Raw genomic sequence first — 19,852 nt, forward strand, 5'->3', positions numbered from 1 at the left:
CCTGCCCTCAGCAGCAGCAGCGCGGCCGCCATGACAGCCCAGCCCAGCCCGGCCCGGCCCGGCCCAGGCTCACTTCCGGTGACGCCGCTCTCGCGACAGGCGCCGCGCCCCGCCCCTTCCGGTGATGGCGGCGCGCTGAGGCGGCGCGGCCCTGCGGAACCGGCAGCATGCACTCGGACGATGTGAGTTGAGTCGGTCCCGTCCGCCCCGCCTCAGGCAGCTGCGGCGGCGGGGCGGACACCCCGTCCCTCCCTCCCCACACACCCGCCGCACAGCGGGCGGTGGCCTCTACCCAGACCGGTACACAGCCCGCCGCGTGGGGCGGTCCCCTGTACCCATCCCGGGTGGGTGCTCTCTGTACCCAGCCCAGAGGGAGCCCGGTACCGAGCCCGGGGAGGGGGTCCCCTGTAGCGAACATGGGTGCGTGTCCTTTATACCCATCCCAAAGGGTTCCCGCTACCCAACCTGGGTGGTTCCCTCGGTCCCCATCCCGCGTGGGGGTCCCCTGTACCCAACCTGGAATGATCTCAGTATCGAGACTGGGGGCTTCCCTGCCCCCCAGCCCATCGCGGATCCTCAGTACCCAGCCCTGGGGGGAGTCCTCTGTTCCCAACGCAGTGGCTGATAGACCGGGATGGGAGGGCTGCAAATGGGAACATGTCAGCAGCACATCTCCTGTCCCTGCGCCACTGCCACACTGAACCCACTGTGCCGGAGGGGGGCAGAGAGCGGTCCCCTGCCTTGGTGGGGTATTCCCCATCGTTAGAGCCTAGCCGGGGGTGCACAGGGTGCAGAGTGTCACCTGCTGTGTCCTTGCAGGTCGTCTGGGATATGCTGGGAAACAGACAGTTCTGCTCCTACAAGATAACGTGAGTGTGTGTGGGGAGGGGGTGGCCTGAGCTCCCAGGCATGGGAGCTGCAGGGTGAGGAGTGGGAGGGACAGATTTGGGTGCCCCTCCCCCCCAGCACATTCCTTTGCGTCCTGTGTTGCCACAGCTCCATGTGATGGGCACAGAGGATGGGCACTGGTGAGGCTGCACCTGGAGCACTGGGTTCAGCTTGGGGCCTCCACTCCAGGCAGGTCCAGAGGGAAGGGCAAAGAAGCTGGTGAAGGGTCTGGAGAACAGGGCTGGTGAGGAACCTGGGGTGGTTCAGCCTGGAGAAAAGGAGGCTGAGGGGAGACCTTTTGGCTCCCTGAAAGGAGGCTGGAGAGAGCTGGGGGTTGGGCTCTTCTCCCAGGGAACAACTGATAGGACAAGAGGGAGCTCCAAAGCCATGGAGATGCGGTGCTGAGAGCCACGACTTAATGTTGACCTGGGCAGTTCTGGGTTAAGGGATGGACCTGGTAACCTGAAAGGTCTCTTCCAGCCCAAACAATTCCATCTTCTCTCCTCTGCAGGACGAAGACCCAGAACTTCTGCCGCAATGAGTACAACCTCACCGGCCTCTGCAACCGCTCCTCCTGCCCGCTGGCCAACAGCCAGTACGCCACCGTCAGGGAGGAGAAAGGTGGGAGTCAGGCAGCTACGAATCAACAACCCCCTGTGTGGGGAGGGGGCAGATAGCTTCTGCCTGAGGGCACCCTCCCAGTGTCAGGGACGCTCTCATGTCCACAGAATCACAGAGTGCTAGGGGCTGGAAGGGACCTCGAGAGATCACCCAGTCCAACCCCCCAGCCAGAGCAGGGTCACCCAGAGCAGATCACACAGAACTCATCCAGGCAGGTCTTGAATATCTCCAGAGAGGGAGACTCCACAACCCCCCTGGGCAGCCTGCTCCAGGGCTCTGTCACCCTCACAGGGAAATAATTCTTCCTCCTCTCCATGGAACTGCCTCAGCTTCCGCCACTGCCCCTTGTGCTGGCATTGGGCATCCCCCAGCAGAGCCTGGCTCCAGCCTCTGGGCACTCAGCTGCACATCTTTACAAACATTAATGAGGTCACCCCTAAGATTCCTCTTCCCCAAGCTACAGAGCCTCAGCTCCCTCAGGCTCTCCTCCTAGGGCAGATGTTCCTCTCCCTTAATCATTTTCATGGCTCTGCACTGGACTCTCTCAAGCAGTTCCCTGAGGTCCTTCTTGAACTGTGGGGCCCAGGACTGGATACAATACTCCAGCTGTGGCCACACCAGGGCAGAGTAGAGAGGGACAAGAACCTCTCTTGACCTCCTGACCTCTCCTCAGGCCGCTGTTACCTGTACATGAAGACAATAGAGCGAGCACCCTTCCCCCGCCGCCTCTGGGAGCGGGTGAGTCTGGCCGGCTGCTCCCCTGGGAGGGGACACCAAAGCAGGGCGAGTCCCTGGCTTTGCTGCCGCTCTGCAGCTCAGCTCTTTTCCATCCCTTGCACCCCAGGTCCTGCTAAGCAAGAACTACGAGAAAGCTCTGGAGGAGATCGACGAGAACCTCATCTACTGGCCGCGGTTCCTGCGGCACAAGTGCAAGCAGCGCTTCACCAAGATCACGCAGTACCTGATCCGCATCCGCAAGCTGACGCTCAAGCGGCAGTGAGTGAGGGCCCTGCCCTGCCCCAGTACCCACAGAGCTGGCAGGGTGGGAAGGGACCTCGAGGCTCAGCCAGTTCCAACCCCCTGCCATGGCCAGGGACACCTCACACCACAGCAGGTTGCTCACAGCCACCTCCAGCCTGGCTGCAAACACCTCCAGGCAGGAGGCTTCCACCACCTCCCTGGGCAGCCTGTGCCAGGCTCTCACCACCCTCCTGGGGAACAACTTCTTCCTCACAGCCAATCTCAATCTCCCCATTTCTAGTTTTGCTCCATCCCCCCCAGTCCTATCCCTCCCTGACACCCTCAAAAGTCCCTCCCCAGCTTTCTTGTAGCCCCCTTCAGATCCTGGAAGGCTACAATAAGGTTTCCTTGGAGCCTTCTCTTCTCCAGACTGAACAGCCCCAACTCCTTCAGTCTGTCCTCATAGGAGTGGTGCTCAGCCCTCTGCCCATCCTCATGGCCCTTCTCTGGCCCTTCTCTTTGGTGCTCAGGGCATTGAGTGACCTGGTGCAGTGGCAGATGTCCCTGCCCATGGCAGGGGGTTGAAACTGGATGATCTTTAAGGTCCCTTCCAACCCAAACCATTTGATGAATCTATGGATGTGAAGGAGAAGAAAAAAATGTCTTTGCTGCCAGAGTGGTCAGGGACTGGCACAGGCTGCCCCAACTCCCTCAGTCTGTTCTCATAGGAGAGGTGCTCCAGCCCTCTGCCCATCCTTGTGGCCCTCTCTGTCCACCAAAGCCACCACCACAGCTCTGCTGCTCTTCTCCTGAGGCTTTAGGCAGGCTTGTGAAGGAACCTGGCTGGAATGGAGCTCATTGTGGTGTAGCCTGAGTGTACAAATGACCTGCAGCCTTGTCTAAAGACACCACTGGCTGGTTGGTGGCCCAGAGGAGCTCATCTGCTCCAGGAGGCTGAGAAATTCATAGTCAGTCACAGAGGGGTTTGGGTTGGAAGGGACATTAAAGGTCATCTAGTTTCAACCCCCCCGCCATGGGCAGGGACCCCTCCCACCAGCCCAGGTTGCTCAAGGCCTCATCCAGCCTGGCCTTGAACACCTCCAGGGAGGTAACATGCACAACCTCCATGGGCAGCCTGTTCCACCCTCACTGTCAAGAATTTCTTCCTCACCTCCAGTCTCAATCTTCCCTCCTCCAGCTTCAGCCCCTTCCCTGATTCTCTGTCCCCCATTCCTGCAGGAGGAAGCTCGTTCCTTTACGCAGGAAGATTGAGAGGCGAGAGAAGAGGAGAGAGGTAACTCCACACCACTCCTTCAGCTGCTCTCCTGCTTCTCTTCCAAGCATCTTGCAAACAACTGACACAGCTCCTCTCTCCTCCTTCAGGAGAAGGCCCTGATTGCTGCCCAGCTGGATAATGCCATTGAGAAGGAATTGCTGGAAAGACTAAAGCAGGACACAGTAAGGATCACTGCCTTCAGAGCAGGGCAGGAGAACTGCTCCTGCCCTCTGTCCTGCTGGCTCTCCAGGGAGGGACACAGGTGTTGGGCATGAAGCATCACTCAGGTAGGAGGGGCAGGGGATGACTGCAGGCTGCCCTTCCTGAGGGGCTTCAGAACAGCCTGGAGGACCCTAAACCGCAGAAGCTCTCATTCCCTGAGTCCTTCACAGTTAGTGTGGTACTGCTCCTGTGCAAGATTTGAAGGACCCTCCCAGCACCAGCTGTCTTGCTGCTGTGATTCATGGCAAATGCTTTTCCTTTGCAGTATGGAGACATCTACAACTTCCCCATTCATGCCTTTGACAAAGCCCTGCAGCAGCAGGACGCTGAGAGCGAGAGCGAGTCCGAAGCAGAGAAGGAAGAGGAAGATGATGAGGTAATGCCTTCAGCCTCAGCGCTGGGGGGAGTCCTTCCCTGCCCTGCTGCAGCACCTCCTGTTCACCTGCATGCTGGGCACTGTTGGGGTGAGCAGAGGAGATGAGCAGAGGTGAACTCAAGTGGTGGCCTCGGTGGCTCTGCTGCTCTTGTGCTCAGCTTCTGCTCACTTTTATTCCTGACTCTGTTTCTTGCAGGACATGAATAAAAGGGAGTTTGTGGAAGCAGATGACAGTGACCTCAGTGACTTTGAGGTAGGTGAAGCTCCAGGTATAAACTGTCAGGTTTAAGCTGTTGGGAGGGAACCTCCACGCTCTTGGTGGCTCTGGGGGTGTGCTGGGAGCCAGCAAAATCAGATCTGTTTGACATGGGGATAGAGCCAGGCTGCAGCACATCCCCTGCAGCCCAGCTCCTCTGCCTGGACAGCTGGGAGCCAGGAACTCTGGTGTGGAACCAGGTACAGGAGAGAATTTTGCAGAGAGAGGTTTAGTTAGACTGTGCTTTGATGTGACTGCTCTCTGTCTTTCTCAGGACATGGATAAACTGGAGACCAGTAGTGAAGAGGAGCAGGAAGAGGAGGAAGAAGTAGAGAAAAAAGCCTCTCAAGCCTCTCACTCCAAATCCAAAGGGAAAGCTCCCCTGAAAGGCCCAGCCAGGAGGAAACGTCCCTACATTGAGATAGAGTATGAGGAAGAGACAGAGGCAGCCAGCAAAACAAAAGCAGCTTGAGCCCTACCTGAACCCCCACTCTGTACTGAAGGACAGGACCCCAGCTGCCACCACAACTGCCAGCTTTGCAGGACCCTCACCAACTCCTCCTTTTCCCATACTCTAATGACTGTCTGTCAAACAAGAAGGGTTTCTGTCCTGCCTCCAGGCACTGCAGCCAGTTTGTACAGCCCCCCTGGCCCCATGAAGCACAGCTTGAAGGAAGAGGTCTTCCCAGCTTCTCTTCAACCCCACAGCTCAGGCTGTGCTCCAGGAAGGAACCTGCCTGGGGGGACACTGCTGCTTGCTTCTGGAGAAGCCCACAGGAGGCAGGGGGAGCACATCAATGTGTCTGGTTTGGGTGAGGGGTGGGGGGCTGCAGGGTGGGATGAGAAGGAGAGGAACTTTAAATAAATAACCCCTTTTTACTGTACAGAAAGCAGGTGAGCAGTGCTCAGCCACACCTCAGGTGTCCTCCTGCACTCTCCTGATGCACTCCCGGACTCGGTTCTCCTCACAGCTGCTGTACACACCCTCCAGCAGGACCTGAAAGGAGAGAGGCATCCACTTCCAGCCTTGGCTCCCTCAGGATTCTGGGCTTACCAACCCTCCCCCAGCTATCTGGTGGAAGAGAAAGGCACAAAGCATCTCTCCACACCTCTCAGTGTGGATCCAGTCACTTAGCAATCAGACTGAGCCAGCATGTGGCCAAGAAGGCCACCAGCACCCTGGCCTGGATCAGCAATGGTGTGGCCAGCAGAGGGTAGGGGAGGGACTGTCCCCTTGGACTGGGCACTGGGTGAGTCCTGGGTTCAATTTTGAGATCCCTACTACAAGGACATGGAGGGGCTGGAGCACATCCAGAGAAGGGCAATGAAGTTGGTGAAGGATCTGGGGAACTTTTGAGGAGCAGCTGAGAGACCAGAGGTTGTTCAGCATGCAGAAAAAGAGGCCAAGGAGAGACCTTCTGGCTCTCTACAACTCCCTGAAAGGGAGTGAGGTGAGGCTTGGTCCTCCTCTCACAAGGAACAAGTGATAGGACAAGAGGAAGTGGCCTCAGGTTGCACCAGAGGAGGTTTGGGTTGGACACTGGAAGAAACTTATCCACTGGAAGGGTTCTCAAAGCCTGGCACAGGCTGCCCAGGGAGCTGGTTGAATCCCCATCCCTGGAGGGGTTTTAAAGAGGCAGAGATGTGGTGCTGAGGGTGGCCAGGTGGGCTCTTGCATGCATTCTGTTGCCCATTCTAAGAGGCAAGGGACCAGAGCTGAAGCAGTTCTGGGCTCACCTTCACTTGCCCCTCAGAGCAGCGATCCAGCAGGATGAGGCATTCAGTGGCTCCCTGCAGCAAGGCAGCTTTGACTGGCTCTGGTGTTGGGCCCTGGTCAGTGTGCACGTCCCACATCAGCTTCAGCAGGGCTTTGAGGAGCACAGGGAGCCTGCAGGGCATCCTGCAAAGGGAACCAGCAGCTGCACCCCAGTCTAAACCCTCCTGGCAAGCCAGGGGAATGCTTGGCAGTTCCTACATGCTTCAGGCAGGAGCTGCTCACTACCAGTTAGGTGTGGAGAGAGACTGCAGCTAGCCCAAGAGGAGCAACTCCCTCAGCCTGGAGGCTGAAGAAGCTGCCTCGTTCCATGTGTCCACCAGAGGGAGGAGGACACAAGCCCTGAACACAGAGCTGAGCTCAGGGCTGTGTGTTGGGAGTGCTGAACTGGCAGCACAGGCCTGGCTCCACAGTTGTGCCCTGCAGGGAACACAGGAGCCACACCACAATCAGGCCCCACCAGCAAAACAGAACTGCCAGCGACTCCTCCCTGGGCCAGATTCTCCCTTGAGATCTCAGAGCCTTCTGCTCAAGCAACAGCACCTCTGGCTCTGAGAGAGCACCCAGGATATGCTTTCTGCAGCTGTGTACCTGGGCCAAGCATGCTGTATGGTGCACTGCAGTGTCTCCAGTACTCCCAGTCGGGCTTCTTCCTCAGGGCCATCCCAGACTTCCAGATAGCCCAGGATAACTCTCTCCAGCCTCTTCAGGTGCCTCACTATCAAGATGCCAAGTCTGCCAGCACACAAAACAACCCAGGCATGCTGAGGAGGGAGCCACAGAGCAAGGGCAAAGCAAGTGCTGCAGGGCTGTGGGTGCTGCTCTCACCTCTGCACGAAGGCAGGCAGGGTCCTGGCGTACACTCGCCGCAGCGCCAGCCGATGCTCTGCCTCCATGTGGGTCAGCACCAGCTGCAGCACCTCCTGCCAGTGGGAGGTTGGTCTGGGCTGCTTCTGCTGCCTCTGGGCTCGCTCCAGGATGGGCAGCAAGTCCAGCAGGCACAGCAGTACTGCCTGGTTCAGTGAGAGACAGGGCTCTGAGTGATGCTGCTGCTGTTGTCTCCACACCATCAGTAGCATCCAGCCCTGCTGAGCACCCACAGACCAAATTATTTCTGCTGCTTGTTCCCAAGCCCTCTGCAGCAAGGCTGCCACTTGGATGGGGCCAGGAGGCAAGAGATTCTGCCCTCTGCTTTGGTGTTTTCCTCAGATCTACTGAGTGACTTTGTCTCTTAGGCATGAGCTGGTAAGAGCCTGTCTGTGAGGGAGAGGCTCTGCCCCCTGCCTGGAGCTGGCCATGCCTCATGGGCCTGACACACCATGGAAACGCAGCTCTGCTGCCCTACCTGGATGAGAGGAGCCTCTCGTGAGTAGAGATGGTTGTAGAGGGCATGGTACACAACCTCAGCTCTGTTGAACTGGCACAGATCAGCAGCTGGCTGCAAGAGCAGAGGACAGAGCGTTAACTGCTGTGCATCCCGCTCAGCAGATGCTTCATCTACTGGAAGAGAAAAGGGCTTCCCAAACCCTTGGAGACACTGTGCAGGAGGAATGCTGCTGCCAAGAGAACAGGCAGCAGGTGGCACAATGAGTGCAGGTTGAAGCCTGCCATGCACAGCAGCAGCCACCTTCCTTTGCCTGCTCTGCAGCTCCGCCGGCATCGCTGCAACAGCCTGCTCCGCAAACGCTCCTCAGGCTGGCACAGGAGCTCAAAAGGTGGCAAAGTGACTCTGGGCAGTGACAGGAGGTGTGACCTCAACCTTACCACGTTGAGGATGATGTGATGCAGGCAGTGCACCCCCAGGATTTTATTCTCCTCCCTGTAGTCGTCGGAGAGGAGCAGCGAGGGCGGCAGGACGCGCTCCAGGTGAGCGCTGAGCCAGGGCCGGCTGACCTGGGGCAGGCTCCAGGAGAACACAAACTTTGTGGCAGGGTTTCGCTTCCAAGTGTCCCTAGAAAGGCAAACACAGGCTCAGTGAACACTGGAATTAAGCAATCACAGGCTGCTGGGGTTTGGAAGAGGCCTCTGGGAATCCTCCAGTCCAAGCCTCCCTGCTCCAGCAGGGCTCCCACAGCAGCTTGCCCAGGGGCACAGTGCCCGGGGGGGGTTGGAAGCTCTGCACACAAGGAGACTCCACAACCTCTCTGGGCAGCCTGCTCCAGGCCTCCAGCACCCTCACACCAAACTACTTTCTCCTCCTATTCAGAACCTCCTGGGTGCCAGTTTTGAGCCCCTTGCCCCTTGTCCAGTCCCTGGGCACCACTGAGTGGAGTCTGGTTCCAGCCTCTTGCCCCCCCCCAGCCTTTTTAGCTCTTGCTGAGCATTGCTCAGATCCCCTCTGGGGCTGCTCTTCTCCAGGCTCAACAGCCTCAGGGCTCTCATCCTTTGCTCCTCACAGAGATGCTCCAGGCCCCTCAGCATCTTTGTGGCCCTAATTATCTACACACCTGAGCCTCCCAGCTGACAATAAGCTCTGATTTCCCGCCCCCCCCCCCCCCCCCGTTCCATTTCTGGGGTATTTGTAAAGCTCTTGGCCTTGTATTTGTCACTGAGATTCTTCTAATAGCAGTGTTCCCTCCATTGCTTGAAACTTTCCACTATTTTCCTCCCTTCCTTACTCACTTGGTCAACTCCTGTTTCAGGAGCCCCATCACTGCTGCAAATCTTCCCTCCTCATCTTCGTTCTTCCCTCGGAGGAATTCAGCCACGGACCCGCAGCCTGCAGCCTGCAGCAGCAGCTCCAGCAGCTGCTGTGCCACCGCCTGAGACCTTGTGTCGGTCCACGGCCTCTCCACCAGGTGTGTAGCAGTGAAGATGTAGATGGGTCCCAACACACAGCGTAGGATTGGACCCACCACGGCGGCGCCCAGAGACTCCTGGCTCTTGGCAGCTTCCAGCTTCGCAAGGAGGCAGAGAAACACCGAGCCGACGTCCGCTGCTCGCTCAGCGGTGGCAGCGTAGGCGCTGTCCTTGCTGGGGAGATCCGCAGCATCCTGCTCCTGCTTTGGGGGCGCGGCGTAGCCGCTCAGCGCGGTCACCAACCCGCCCAGCGCCGCAGGGCTCACGCCCCCCAGCAGCCACCGGCAGTCCGCGGCCTCCACGAGCGCACCCAGCTCTCTGACCACGGCGGCCTTGGGGGCGCCGCCGGGCCCCTCAGAGAAGAGCGCCCCGATCTGGAGGAGGACTTGCTCGGCCGGTGGGACGGCGGGGGGCGGCTGCTCCTCGTCCCGTGGCTCCTCCAGCCTCAGGGCTCGCACTAAGCCGCTGAGCTCCATAGCCCGACCGCCGCCACCTCCCGCCCCACGGCGCGACCTCCCACACTCGAACCCTCCCTATCAATACACCCCCACAGCCCACTTCAGGTCCACGTCCCGGTACCGACCGCAGGCCACTGAGAGACCCCCGGAACCCCTCAGAACCTTTCACTGCAGAGCGCTTCCGCCTCGCTCAGCGGCTGCCGCAAAGTGCGTCGCTGTCGCAAAACGCCGCCATTGCCGTAAGCGCGCTTGTGGGAGGGTGTGCTCTTCTATTCGCGCATAAATTAGCATGGATAATTAGCCGCCGGAAAGGAAGGGAATTGCGGCCTTGCAGTCGGAGGAAGAGAGGAAAGAGGCTGGACAAGCGGGAGAAAGTGGTGGAAAGAGCAGCACACCAGCGTGTAACCTACCAGTGAGGATGCCTCACCGTGACTTAGATGTGAGGGGCGCGGTGTTGGGTTCTGGAGCGGGTGGAAAAGCTGTTTGATCCTTCCGGTTCATATCAATGATGAATGGGAGCGGCACGCGGCTGCGTGACGTGTGCACCCTCCGTTACGACGTTGCACATTCCCATCTGAGCGCCGGGGGGGTCCTCCGACGTCATCGCTGGCGTCTGCTTCTCCTTCAGTGTGAAGAAAAACAGCTGGTAGTGGCGCTTTGGGGGCGCTGCAGCTGCGGCCCTTCGGTGCTACACATCGCTGCAAGGCTTATCTTTGAGGCTAATTCAGGCACTTTTGGTACCTTCTCCCTAACCTAGCACTGAAAGGCTTCAGTTTGAGGCTAATTGAGGCACTTTTGGTACCTTCTCCCTAACCTAGCACTGAAAGGCTTCAGTTTGAGGCTAATTCAGGCACTTTTGGTACCTTCTCCCTAACCTAGCACTGAAAGGCTTCAGTTTGAGGCTAATTCAGGCACTTTTGGTACCTTCTCCCTAACCTAGCACTGAAAGGCTTCAGTTTGAGGCTAATTCAGGCACTTTTGGTACCTTCTCCCTAACCAAGCACTGAAAGGCTTCAGTTTGAGGCTAATTCAGGCACTTTTGGTACCTTCTCCCTAACCTAGCATTGAAAGGCTTCAGTTTGAGGCTAATTCAGGCACTTTTGGTTCCTTCTCCCCAACCAAGCACTGAAAGGCTTCAGTTTGAGGCTAATTCAGGCACTTTTGGTACCTTCTCCCTAACCTAGCACTGAAAGGCTTCAGTTTGAGGCTAATTCAGGCACTTTTGGTTCCTTCTCCCCAACCAAGCACTGAAAGGCTCCAGTTTGAGGCTAATTCAGTAATTTTTGGTACCTTCTTCTGGACTTAGCACTGAAAGGCTCCAGTTTGAGGCTAATTCAGGCATTTTTGGTACCTTCTCCCTGACCAAACACCGAAAGGCTCCAGTTTGAGGCTAATTCAGGCACTTTTGGTACCTTCTCCCTGACCAAGCACTGAAAGGCTCCAGTTTGAGGCTAACTCAGGCACTTTCAGTACCTTCTACCACTGCTGCCACAGCAGAGCCGCAGTCAATGGTGCCCTGGGGTTGTGTGGGTGTCTCAGGGTCCCCCCAGCTTGCTGCAGCCCAGGAGGTTTCTTCAGCTCCCACCCCAAACCCCCCTCGAGCCCCCCGGCGTGCTCAAGCTCAGGACAGCTCAGAATTGTCCGTTTAATCATTGTTTTTTCCACACAAAACTGTACACTGCCGCCCCCCCTCCTCCCCCCATCGGGGGGCAGCCTGAGGGCACGCAGGGGATCAGGTACAAAAGTCTTCTGTGCAGCAAAAGGTGTCCCCAGCACCGTGGGGGCTCAGCTCCACACAATCCCTGCCCAGCCCCCCCCCCCCCCCCCCAACACCTTGTAGGAGCACCAACCGGGGTGATGTCAACAACCACCCCCCACCACCCCCAAAAAAAACCCCAACAACCCCAAACCGCCTTAAAAAATAACAAAGCAACCACCTGAGAGTTACAAAAGTCCCAACTCAGAGATCCCAGACGGGGTGGCCCCAGCGGGGTGGGGGCTGGCCGGGCAGTGGGGGAGGAGGAGGAGGTGATGGTGGTGGTGGGCAGCCACGGTCCCGCCATGGCCCCCCCCGGCTCGGTAGGGTCTGCGTGGCGATGGTCACACCAGCTCGTCCAGGAGGGTGCCGATGGCGGCGCGGGGCTGTGCCAGCCCTGCCATGGGCTTGTTGCACATGGGGCAAACGCAGCGCACCTCCAGCCACTTCAGCAGGCACCTGCGGGGCAGAACCGGGGGAGATGGAGCCATCCAGAGGGGCAAAACAACCCAATCCCTGCCCTGCCGCTGGGGCACTGCTAGGCTTTAAGGCTTTTCGCAGAGCTTGAGCAGAAGAGTAGCAAAATGGCAAATCACTGTTGGGTGTGGAAAGGGAAACAAAGATGAGCCTAAACAGTCCCCCCTGGAGAGAGAGCTACCAGAAGGTTGGTGGCACCAAAACAATTCTCCTCTCCTTTTGCTTCTTCGCTCTGGAGAGATCCTAACTGGCTTCTGCTTGACCTTGGCTGCATTTGTTCAGTATTAACTTTCTCTGCTTCTGTCTCTTTTCCTTTCTGTACAGGGAGGGTAGGGGAAGGCAGAGAGGGAGAAGCTAGCAGCTGCTAGAAGCTCTTTGGGCTGGGGCAATCCCAAGCACCAATACAGACTGGGCAGGGACTGCCTTGAGAGCAGCCCTGGAGAAAAGGCCTTGGGGGTGCTGGAGGAGGAGAAGCTCAGCAGGAGCCAGCAGTGAGCACTTGCAGCCCAGAGAGCCAAGCAGAGCCTGGGCTGCAGCAGGAGGAGTGTGGCCAGCAGGGCCAGGGAGGGGATTCTGCCCCTCTGCTCCACTCTGCTGAGACCACAGCTGGAGCTCTGGGGCCAGTTCTGGAGCCTCTGTGCCAGGAAGGCTCTGGAGGGGCTGGAAGGTGTCCAGAGAAGGGCCACAAGGAGGAGCAGAGGGCTGGAGCTGCTCTGCTGTGAGGACAGCCTGAGGGAGTTGGAGTTGTGCAGGCTGGAGAGGAGAAGGCTCCCAGGAGACCTAATTGTGGCATTGCAGGATCTGCAGGGGGCTACAGGAAAGCTGGGGAGGGACTTTTTAGGCTGTCAGGGATAGGACTTGGGGGGGGGGAATGGAGCAAAACTAGAAGTGGGGAGATTGAGATTGGCTGTCAGGAAGAAGTTGTTCGCCAGGAGGGTGGTGAGAGCCTGGCACAGGTTGCCCAGGGAGGTGGTGGAAGCCTCCTGCCTGGAGGTGTTTGCAGCCAGGCTGGATGTGGCTGTGAGCAACCTGCTGTGGTGTGAGGTGTCCCTGCCCATGGCAGGGGGCTGGAACTGGCTGCTCCTTGAGCTCCCTTCCAGCCCTGCCAGCTCTGTGGCTCTATGGTTCCCCTGGTCTTTGCTCAGGGCAGGGCTCTTGTGCTGTTTGTTAACACCTGTAAATATTGTCAATCCTGTCTGCTCTGTACACATCCATGGCATCCCATGGGAGCTTTCATTTGCTTCCATCTGGGCTGGCAAAGGGAATGCTGGGGCGGGGGGAGGAATTCCAACCCACTACAGCTAGCCCAGGCTGGGGCTGTACTCACTTTCTGTGGAAGCCATGCTGGCATGGCAGCACCCCCAGCTCCTCCTTCAGCCTGAAGTCTTCCAGGCAGACAGCACAGGTCTGCTGTGGGGAGGGAGAAGGGAGGTGAGGTTTGGCTCATGGTCACTACCCAACGCCCAGGAGTGGCCCTGCTCCCACCAGGCATGGAGGAGGTTGAAAGGAGGTTGTAGACAGAGGGGGTTGGGTTCTTCTCCCAGGCAGCCAGTGACAAAAAGAGAGGACACAGTCTCAAGCTGTGCCAGGGGAAGTTTAGGCTGGAGGTGAGGAGAAAGTTCTTCCCAGAAGGAGGAACTGGCCATTGGGATGTGCTGCCCAGGGAGGTGGTGGAGTCCCCATCCCTGGAGGTGTTCACAAAAGGCCTGGATGTGGCACTTGGAGCCATGGTTTAGTTGTCAGGAGGTGTTAGGGGATAGGTAATAGGTTGGATTTGGTGATCTCTGAGGTCTTTTCCAACCTGGTTGATTCTGTGAAATCCTACTGCTGTGCTGCCCCTTCCTGGGTATTGCCAGCTGGCAGCTCAGCCCAGCTCCCAAGCTGCCCCCAGGGAAGGGTTCCCTCCCCCAGCACCATCATTCCCCAGCCATTCACTGCTGGCATGTCCCCATCCCAGCCTCGCTCTGCCTTCAAGCGGCCTTCAACCTCACAGAGCAGAGGAGCTGTGCCCCAGGGCACTGGCCCAGTTAGCCCCCACTCCAGCCCAGCCCAGCGGTGGCACCACTCACCCCATGCACGTTCAGCCTCCGGGCATCACCCTTCAAAACCACCTGAGGAGGAAAGGAGGCAGAGGATTACCATGTCCAGCTCTGGGCCCTCAAGAAGGACATGGCCCAGAGGAGGCCAGGAAGATGATCAGAGTGCTGGAGAACCTCCCCTGTGGGGACAGGCTGAGAGAGTTGGGGCTGCTCAGTCTGGAGAGGAGAAGGTCCCAGGGAGACCTTAGAGCAGCCTGAAGGGGTACAGGAGAGCTGGGGAGGGACTTTTGACAGGGGCTGGGGACAATGGTTTGAGACTGGAGCAGGGGAGATTTAGATTGAACATTAGGAAGTTGTTCTTCACCATGAGGGTGGTGAGACACTGGCCCAGGCTGCCCAGGGAGGCGGTGGAGACCCCACCCCTGGAGACATTCAAGGTCAGGCTTGAAGGGCCTCTGAGCATCCTGATCTAGTTGGGGATGTACCTGCTGACTTGGGACTAGATGACCTCCAGAGCTCCCTTCCAACCCAAGGCATTCAAGGATTCCCATCAGGAGCCCCAGAGGAGCTCGAATGGAGCCAGGCAGGGTCCAGCTGCACCTGGGTGCGGCCAGCACCACCTCCCATCCAACTGCTTCTGAATGTGCCCAGCTGGGACAAGCAGCATCAGTCCCCACCGTGCCCACCTGCAGCCACCCCTGCTCATCCCCAGAGCCCCCTGGGCCCGTGCAGGAGGCCACCATGGACTTTACCTCCTTGTAGCCGAAGCGCTCGCTCTGAGCCTGGTGCCGCAGTTTGCTGCCGAGGGGAGAAAAAGGCTCTGTGAGTTCCAGGGCAGCCACACAACATTCAGGAGGCACCAAAGTGAGCAGCACACACTGCTGCCCAGAGGATCTGGGGAGAAGCAGCTCTGAGCTGTGCCTGAGCAGCCTGGCAGTGCCTGGGCCCGGCAGGGATCGGCAGAGGGGGGCGGTGGGAGCCGGCTGCCCCCCGGATTGTTTGCCTTAGGAAGTCGTTGGCGGCGCAGGAAGTGCTCCACTTCCAGCCAGCAGCTCCCAGCCCCTGCTCTGACCTTGGCTGGGGAGAGGGTGCTGGGAAAAACCACCCAGCTGTGAGGAGAAAGGGCCTGGACTGCTCGCCGCAGAGCTGCTGCTCCAGCCCAGGCGCTGAGGTGTGCTCCCAGTGGCCAAAAGTGGCTGAGGGGCACATGGGACACGGGAGGGACTGGAGCCACCCAGGCCCTGCAGAAAGAGCAGCTGCTGCCTCGGCTTTGGGTTAAAAATAGCCCTCCCTGAACAGGGAGTGCAATGCACAGACACATCCTCTGCGTGCAGCTCTGCTCCTTCCCTGCCCGACACAATGCATCCCTCTGTCTGCTCCCCTGCAAAACAAGAGCCCCTTCCTGTGTTTCCTGCCCTGCTCCAGCTCAGGGGACTGCAGGGACCATGACCATGCCTGGCCCAAGCATGGCAGGCAGCAGACCCCCTCCTTGGAGCAGATCCTCACAGCAAGCAGCTCAGACAAGGAATGGTGTGGCCAGCAGGAGTAGGACAGGGATTGTACCCCAGGACTGGACACTGGTGAGGCCACACCTTGAATACTGGGGTTCAGTTTGGGGTCCCTTACTCCAAGAAGGACATTGAGGAGCTGGAGTGGGTTCAGAGAAGGACAACGAAGCTGGGAAGGGTCTGGAGAACACAGCTGGTGAGGAGCAGCTGAGGGGGCTGGGGGGGTTGAGGCTGAAAAGAGTTTGGAGCCAGGTGGAGGTTGGTCTCCTCTCCCTAGTCTCAGGTGATAGAAGGAAATAGCCTGAAATTGTGCCAGCAGAGGTTTGGGTTGGACATGAGGAAAAATTTCTTTGCTGCCAGAGTGGTCAGGGATTGGCACAGCCTGCCCAGGGAGGTGGTGGAGTCCCCAGCCCTGGAGGTGTTCAAGAAACCTGTGGCCATGGCACTGGGGGCCAGGGTGGTGTTGGGTGGCTGGTTGGACTGGATGACCTTAGAGAGCTTTTGCAACCCAAAGAATTCCATGGTTCTATAATGGGGCACTGGGAAGTGCCTGGTGCCCCAGGGATGCCAACCCACTGCTGCATGCCCCACTCCCAGCTCACCTGATGAAGTAGCAGCAGAAGATGAGGCTGAGCACGAAGACAAAGATGCCAGTGCCAAAGATGACCATGTAGATGTTGAGTGGCAGGTCCTGGAACGTGATGGGAGGCATTGTGCAGGGTTTACTGGCATAGGTCAGCCCCAGACTGCAGGAGCACCCTAAGTGGGGAGGGAAAAGTCAGTGTTTAAGATGGGAAGAGGGAAAAAGAGGTGGAGAAGAGGTGCTGTGAGAGCAGGGGGAGCCTGGGCTGACTCCATCCCTTTTGGAGTTTGCCAAGTGGGCAGAAATCAACACACCAAGACATCACCTGGTGGCCTGTGAACTGTCCCCTGGAGGGGCACCAGCTCAGTGCAGCACAGGCAGCAGACACTGCTGCATCACCCCTGCCATCAGGACACCTTCCTCCAGCAGCACAAACGCACCCCAGGCACAATCCAGGCGGCTGGGAGGGGGAGAGGGAAAAACAGGAGGCCCCATGCTTTCCCCTCCAGAGAAATCCAGGGAGGCTGGAAGGGGAGCTGGGAGAAAAGGAGCCCCATGCTTTCCTCTCCAGAGAAATCCACAGAGGCTGGAAGGGGATTTAGGGAAGGACAGAGCAAAAGACCAGCTTGAGAAACAGGAACAGTTGGTGTCTGACGTTGCTCCACAGCAGCCAGAAAGAGCAAGTGGTTGGTTTGTCCTTGGTGCTGTCCCCAGGAGCACGTTCAGCACTGCACTCACCACATCCGCTTTCTGAGCAAGAATCTGGGGGCCAGCACACACCAGCCACGGGCTGCTGCCTGGGCCACCACCTCCTGCTGCCTGGGCCACCACCTCCTGCTGCCAGCCTGCCAGCATGGGAGTGAAATGTGGAGGTCTCACAGAGCCGCCGCAGGAGGGTCCCCAGCTAACTGAGGGGCAAAGGCACAGAAACAGATCCACTGCAGCTGCCTCTGCTGGAGGAGGCTGCAAGGCCAGGCTCTGGCACTACTGAAGCGCTGCTTTGAATGTCTGAGGGTCATGCTGGCCCCACAAGAGCTGGAGCTTTGATTTCTCAGCAGATCTCACTCAGATGAGACTTAAAAGGAGAGCAGCCCCCGAGCCCCATCTGTGCTCTGCGGAGCATCTCCCCCCACCCCTTCCGCTCCCTCTGCCCTGTGCTGCACAGCCCCATCAGAAACCTCCTCCAGGAACACATCTGGGGGCAATTACTGCCTCTGAGAAGCTGCTGCCTGTTTCTCACGGGGATGAAATGTGCTCTCCACCATGGAGGGCAAAGGCAGAAAGAGAGCAGGAGGCAGAAGCCTCTGCGCCAGCAGCGAGATCCCAGGCTTGCTCTGGGTGGTTTCTTTCTTGATGCAATGAGGAGCAAAGGGTGTGGGCCCCAACACCTCTCCAAAAGCAGACCCTCCTGTGGGTGGTTTAGCCCTCTGGACAGAACAGTTTGCAGGACAGGATCATTTCAGCTAGAAAAGCCCTTTAAGCTCATCCAGTCCAACCCTTCTCTAACTCTGCTAAGGTTGGGCTAAACCATGGCCCTCAGCACCACATCTCTGTGGCTCTGAAACACCTCCAGGGATGGGGATTCAAGCCCCTCCCCGGGCAGCCTGAGCCAGGCTTTGAGAACCCTTTCAGTGAAGATGTTTTTGTCTGATGTCTAACCTAAACCTCCTCTGATGCAACTTGAGGCCATTTCCTCTCATTCTGTCACTTGTACCTTGGGAGACCAACCCCCACCTGGCTGCAACCTCCTTTCAGAAAGCTGTAGGGAGCCAGAATGTCTCCCCTCAGCCTCCTCCAGGTTGAACACCCCCAGCTCCCTCAGCTGCTCCTCAAAAGTTCTCCACACCCTTCTCCAGCTTCATTGCCTTCCTCTGGACCTGCTCCAGCACCCCAGACTCTGCAGGCATGGGAGGTTTTTTGCTGAGCAGAGCTTCTCTCTCACCCCAATTCTTGTTCAATAAAACAAATGGAGAACTCAGCAGGACATTAAATAAAACCATTCTCTCCTCCTCCCACACAAAAGCTGTGGGCTCTGCCTCAGAGAGCTGAATGCAGCTCCCATAGAATTGCTGCTGTGATGCTGGAGCAGGCTCCCTGCTAAAGCTGCCCCAAGGCTGAGCAGTTCTGCCTCCAAAGTTCCCTGGCTCATGCCCAGTGACTGCAAAGCCCCTGAGCAGCAGAAGGGGAAAGCCTGGGGTGCAAAAGAGAGGAGCTGCAGTGCCCCAGCAGCACTGCACCCACTGCCTGCCCACTTGGGCTGCCAGTGGCATTGCTGTCCTGCCTGACACCGGTGGCCACAGCTCTGCACAGGTCCTTAGCACAGATAAGAGACTTTGCTGGACCCTGCTGGTTGAAATCTTTGCCAGCTGAGGGCTTGAGGCCAAAATGCACAACGTTAGCTGCCCAGGGCAGGCCTCCTCACCCCACCCCACTTCTTGGCCTCTGAAACAAGGGGGGGCTCTGTCCTCCCTGCTTCCCAAAGCCCCTGCCTGGGCAAGCCAGCAAAAGCCTCCCAAAGCAAAGCCTCTCTTATTTAGGCTGTTTCTCCACCAAGGCCAAGTTTGCACTTTCTGCTTGTGCCCTGTTTAGGGGGAACCTGGGCATTGCCCACACGTCCAGGGCTGGCTGCCTGCAGGACCTGTGGCTTCTCCCCCCTCAGGCTGCACAAGAGCACACACAGGGCACCTTTTAGGGGAGAAGAAGCTGCTGCTTCAAAGGCTGGAAGCCTCTCACAAACTACAAGGACCTAGCCTTTGTTGCTGAGGCAGGGCTTCGATGGGAGAATTCCCAGCGCGGCTTCTCAGCTGCTTAAGGCACAAAAAGCAACCACTGCTGGGTTAAACCAAGCCCCTCTCACATGGGCTAGCTCAGTTCCACGTTCCTGCGAGCTCCTTGCAGCCGGCGCAGGAGCCAGGGGCTCGTCTAGGGGCTCTTAAAAATAAGTTTATTCCACTTCTGCGGGAACATGAAAGAAGCTTTTTCCTCTGCAGCCAGCAGGCGAAGCGAAAGCGTGGCCAATCCACTTAGGAACGGGCTTTATTCTCGCCAGCCGAGCAGGACCCTGGGTGTAAAACCGCTCCCCCGGCTCCTCCTAGACCCGGGGCGGCAGGGCTAGGGCTCCCGGGGGACCGACCGGAGCCGGGGCTGGAAGTCAGGAGCCGAGCGAAGGGCAGGGAGGGAGCCGGGAGCGTTCGGGAGGCGAAGCGGAGGGGCTGGGGAATGCCTGATCCCCCCCAGACTGCCGCCCCGCCACCTCTCCCAGGGAGGGAAGGAGGTGGGGGAGCAGCACCCCATCTTCCCTCCCCCAAACCCGACCCTTCCACAGCCCCCAGCCCCGGTCCCTGCTCTCACCGTTGCACCACTGGAAGGGGGGCATCCGGCAGCGGCTCCGCGGGGCCGGGGAGGCTCCGCCGGGCCATGGCCGGGAGCAGGGCTGGGCTGAGCCGGGTTGTACTGGGCTGGGCTGGGCTGGGCTGGGCGGCCGGGAGCGGTCCCTGCCCTCAAACCCCGCCCCGGAGCCGCCCCCCCGCGGCCGCCCCCGCAGCGGAGCCCTGGGGCTGCAGCGGGGGCGGTGGGATGGCAGGGAACGGGGAGGTCCCGGGGCGGTGGAGCCACGGAGTTGGAGGATCGTAGATCACACAATGGGTTTGGGTGGAAAAGTCCTCGAAGCTCATCCAGTCCAACCATTCTCTGCCTGCCAAGGCTGGGGCTAAACCCTGGCTCTCAACACCACAGCTCTGCAGCTCTGAAACGCCTCCAGGGACGGGGAGCAGCCTGTGCCAGGCTCTTAGAACCTTTTCAGGGAAGAAGTTTCTTCTGATGTCCAACCTCAACCTCCCCTGGGGCAAACTGAGGCCAT

The 19,852-nt window shown here is 58.6% G+C and overlaps 3 protein-coding genes and 1 non-coding gene across 5 annotated transcripts; 2 read left to right on the forward strand and 2 right to left on the reverse strand.

The window, feature by feature from the left end:
* The first annotated feature begins 126 nt into the window (after positions 1-126).
* On the forward strand, positions 127-5,424 carry MAK16 (MAK16 homolog). The gene is made up of 10 exons (XM_068156695.1): positions 127-182; positions 820-869; positions 1,400-1,509; positions 2,183-2,247; positions 2,354-2,505; positions 3,709-3,763; positions 3,853-3,927; positions 4,233-4,343; positions 4,540-4,596; positions 4,874-5,424. The coding sequence occupies exons 1-10, from the start codon at positions 168-170 to the stop codon at positions 5,069-5,071; spliced, it is 888 nt and encodes a 295-aa protein (XP_068012796.1). The 5' UTR covers positions 127-167; the 3' UTR covers positions 5,072-5,424.
* Positions 5,425-5,455: 31 nt separating this feature from the next.
* On the reverse strand, positions 5,456-9,881 carry TTI2 (TELO2 interacting protein 2). Its single transcript, XM_068156694.1, has 7 exons — positions 8,996-9,881; positions 8,138-8,324; positions 7,719-7,811; positions 7,202-7,386; positions 6,965-7,108; positions 6,337-6,499; positions 5,456-5,596 (listed from the first exon to the last, which is right to left on the reverse strand). The coding sequence occupies exons 1-7, from the start codon at positions 9,646-9,648 to the stop codon at positions 5,516-5,518; spliced, it is 1,506 nt and encodes a 501-aa protein (XP_068012795.1). The 5' UTR covers positions 9,649-9,881; the 3' UTR covers positions 5,456-5,515.
* A 235-nt stretch (positions 9,882-10,116) lies between these two features.
* Positions 10,117-10,210, forward strand: LOC137450373 (small nucleolar RNA U13). Its single transcript, XR_010989577.1, has one exon. It is a non-coding gene; the product is annotated as a small nucleolar RNA U13 (small nucleolar RNA).
* A 1,311-nt stretch (positions 10,211-11,521) lies between these two features.
* On the reverse strand, positions 11,522-19,448 carry RNF122 (ring finger protein 122). 2 transcript variants are annotated; one of them, XM_068156186.1, is made up of 6 exons: positions 19,345-19,448; positions 16,013-16,169; positions 14,655-14,700; positions 13,933-13,974; positions 13,191-13,270; positions 11,522-11,845 (listed from the first exon to the last, which is right to left on the reverse strand). In XM_068156186.1, the coding sequence occupies exons 1-6, from the start codon at positions 19,367-19,369 to the stop codon at positions 11,731-11,733; spliced, it is 465 nt and encodes a 154-aa protein (XP_068012287.1). In that variant the 5' UTR covers positions 19,370-19,448; the 3' UTR covers positions 11,522-11,730. The 2 variants fall into 2 exon arrangements, with proteins under 2 accessions (XP_068012287.1, XP_068012286.1); XM_068156185.1 differs by having other exon boundaries at positions 13,191-13,273.
* Between the last annotated feature and the right edge of the window lie 404 nt (positions 19,449-19,852).

Source organism: Melanerpes formicivorus, unplaced genomic scaffold, assembly GCF_026170545.1.
Source record: "Melanerpes formicivorus ecotype bairdi unplaced genomic scaffold, bMelFor1.0.p_v2 SCAF_34, whole genome shotgun sequence".
Lineage (NCBI taxonomy): Eukaryota > Metazoa > Chordata > Aves > Piciformes > Picidae > Melanerpes > Melanerpes formicivorus.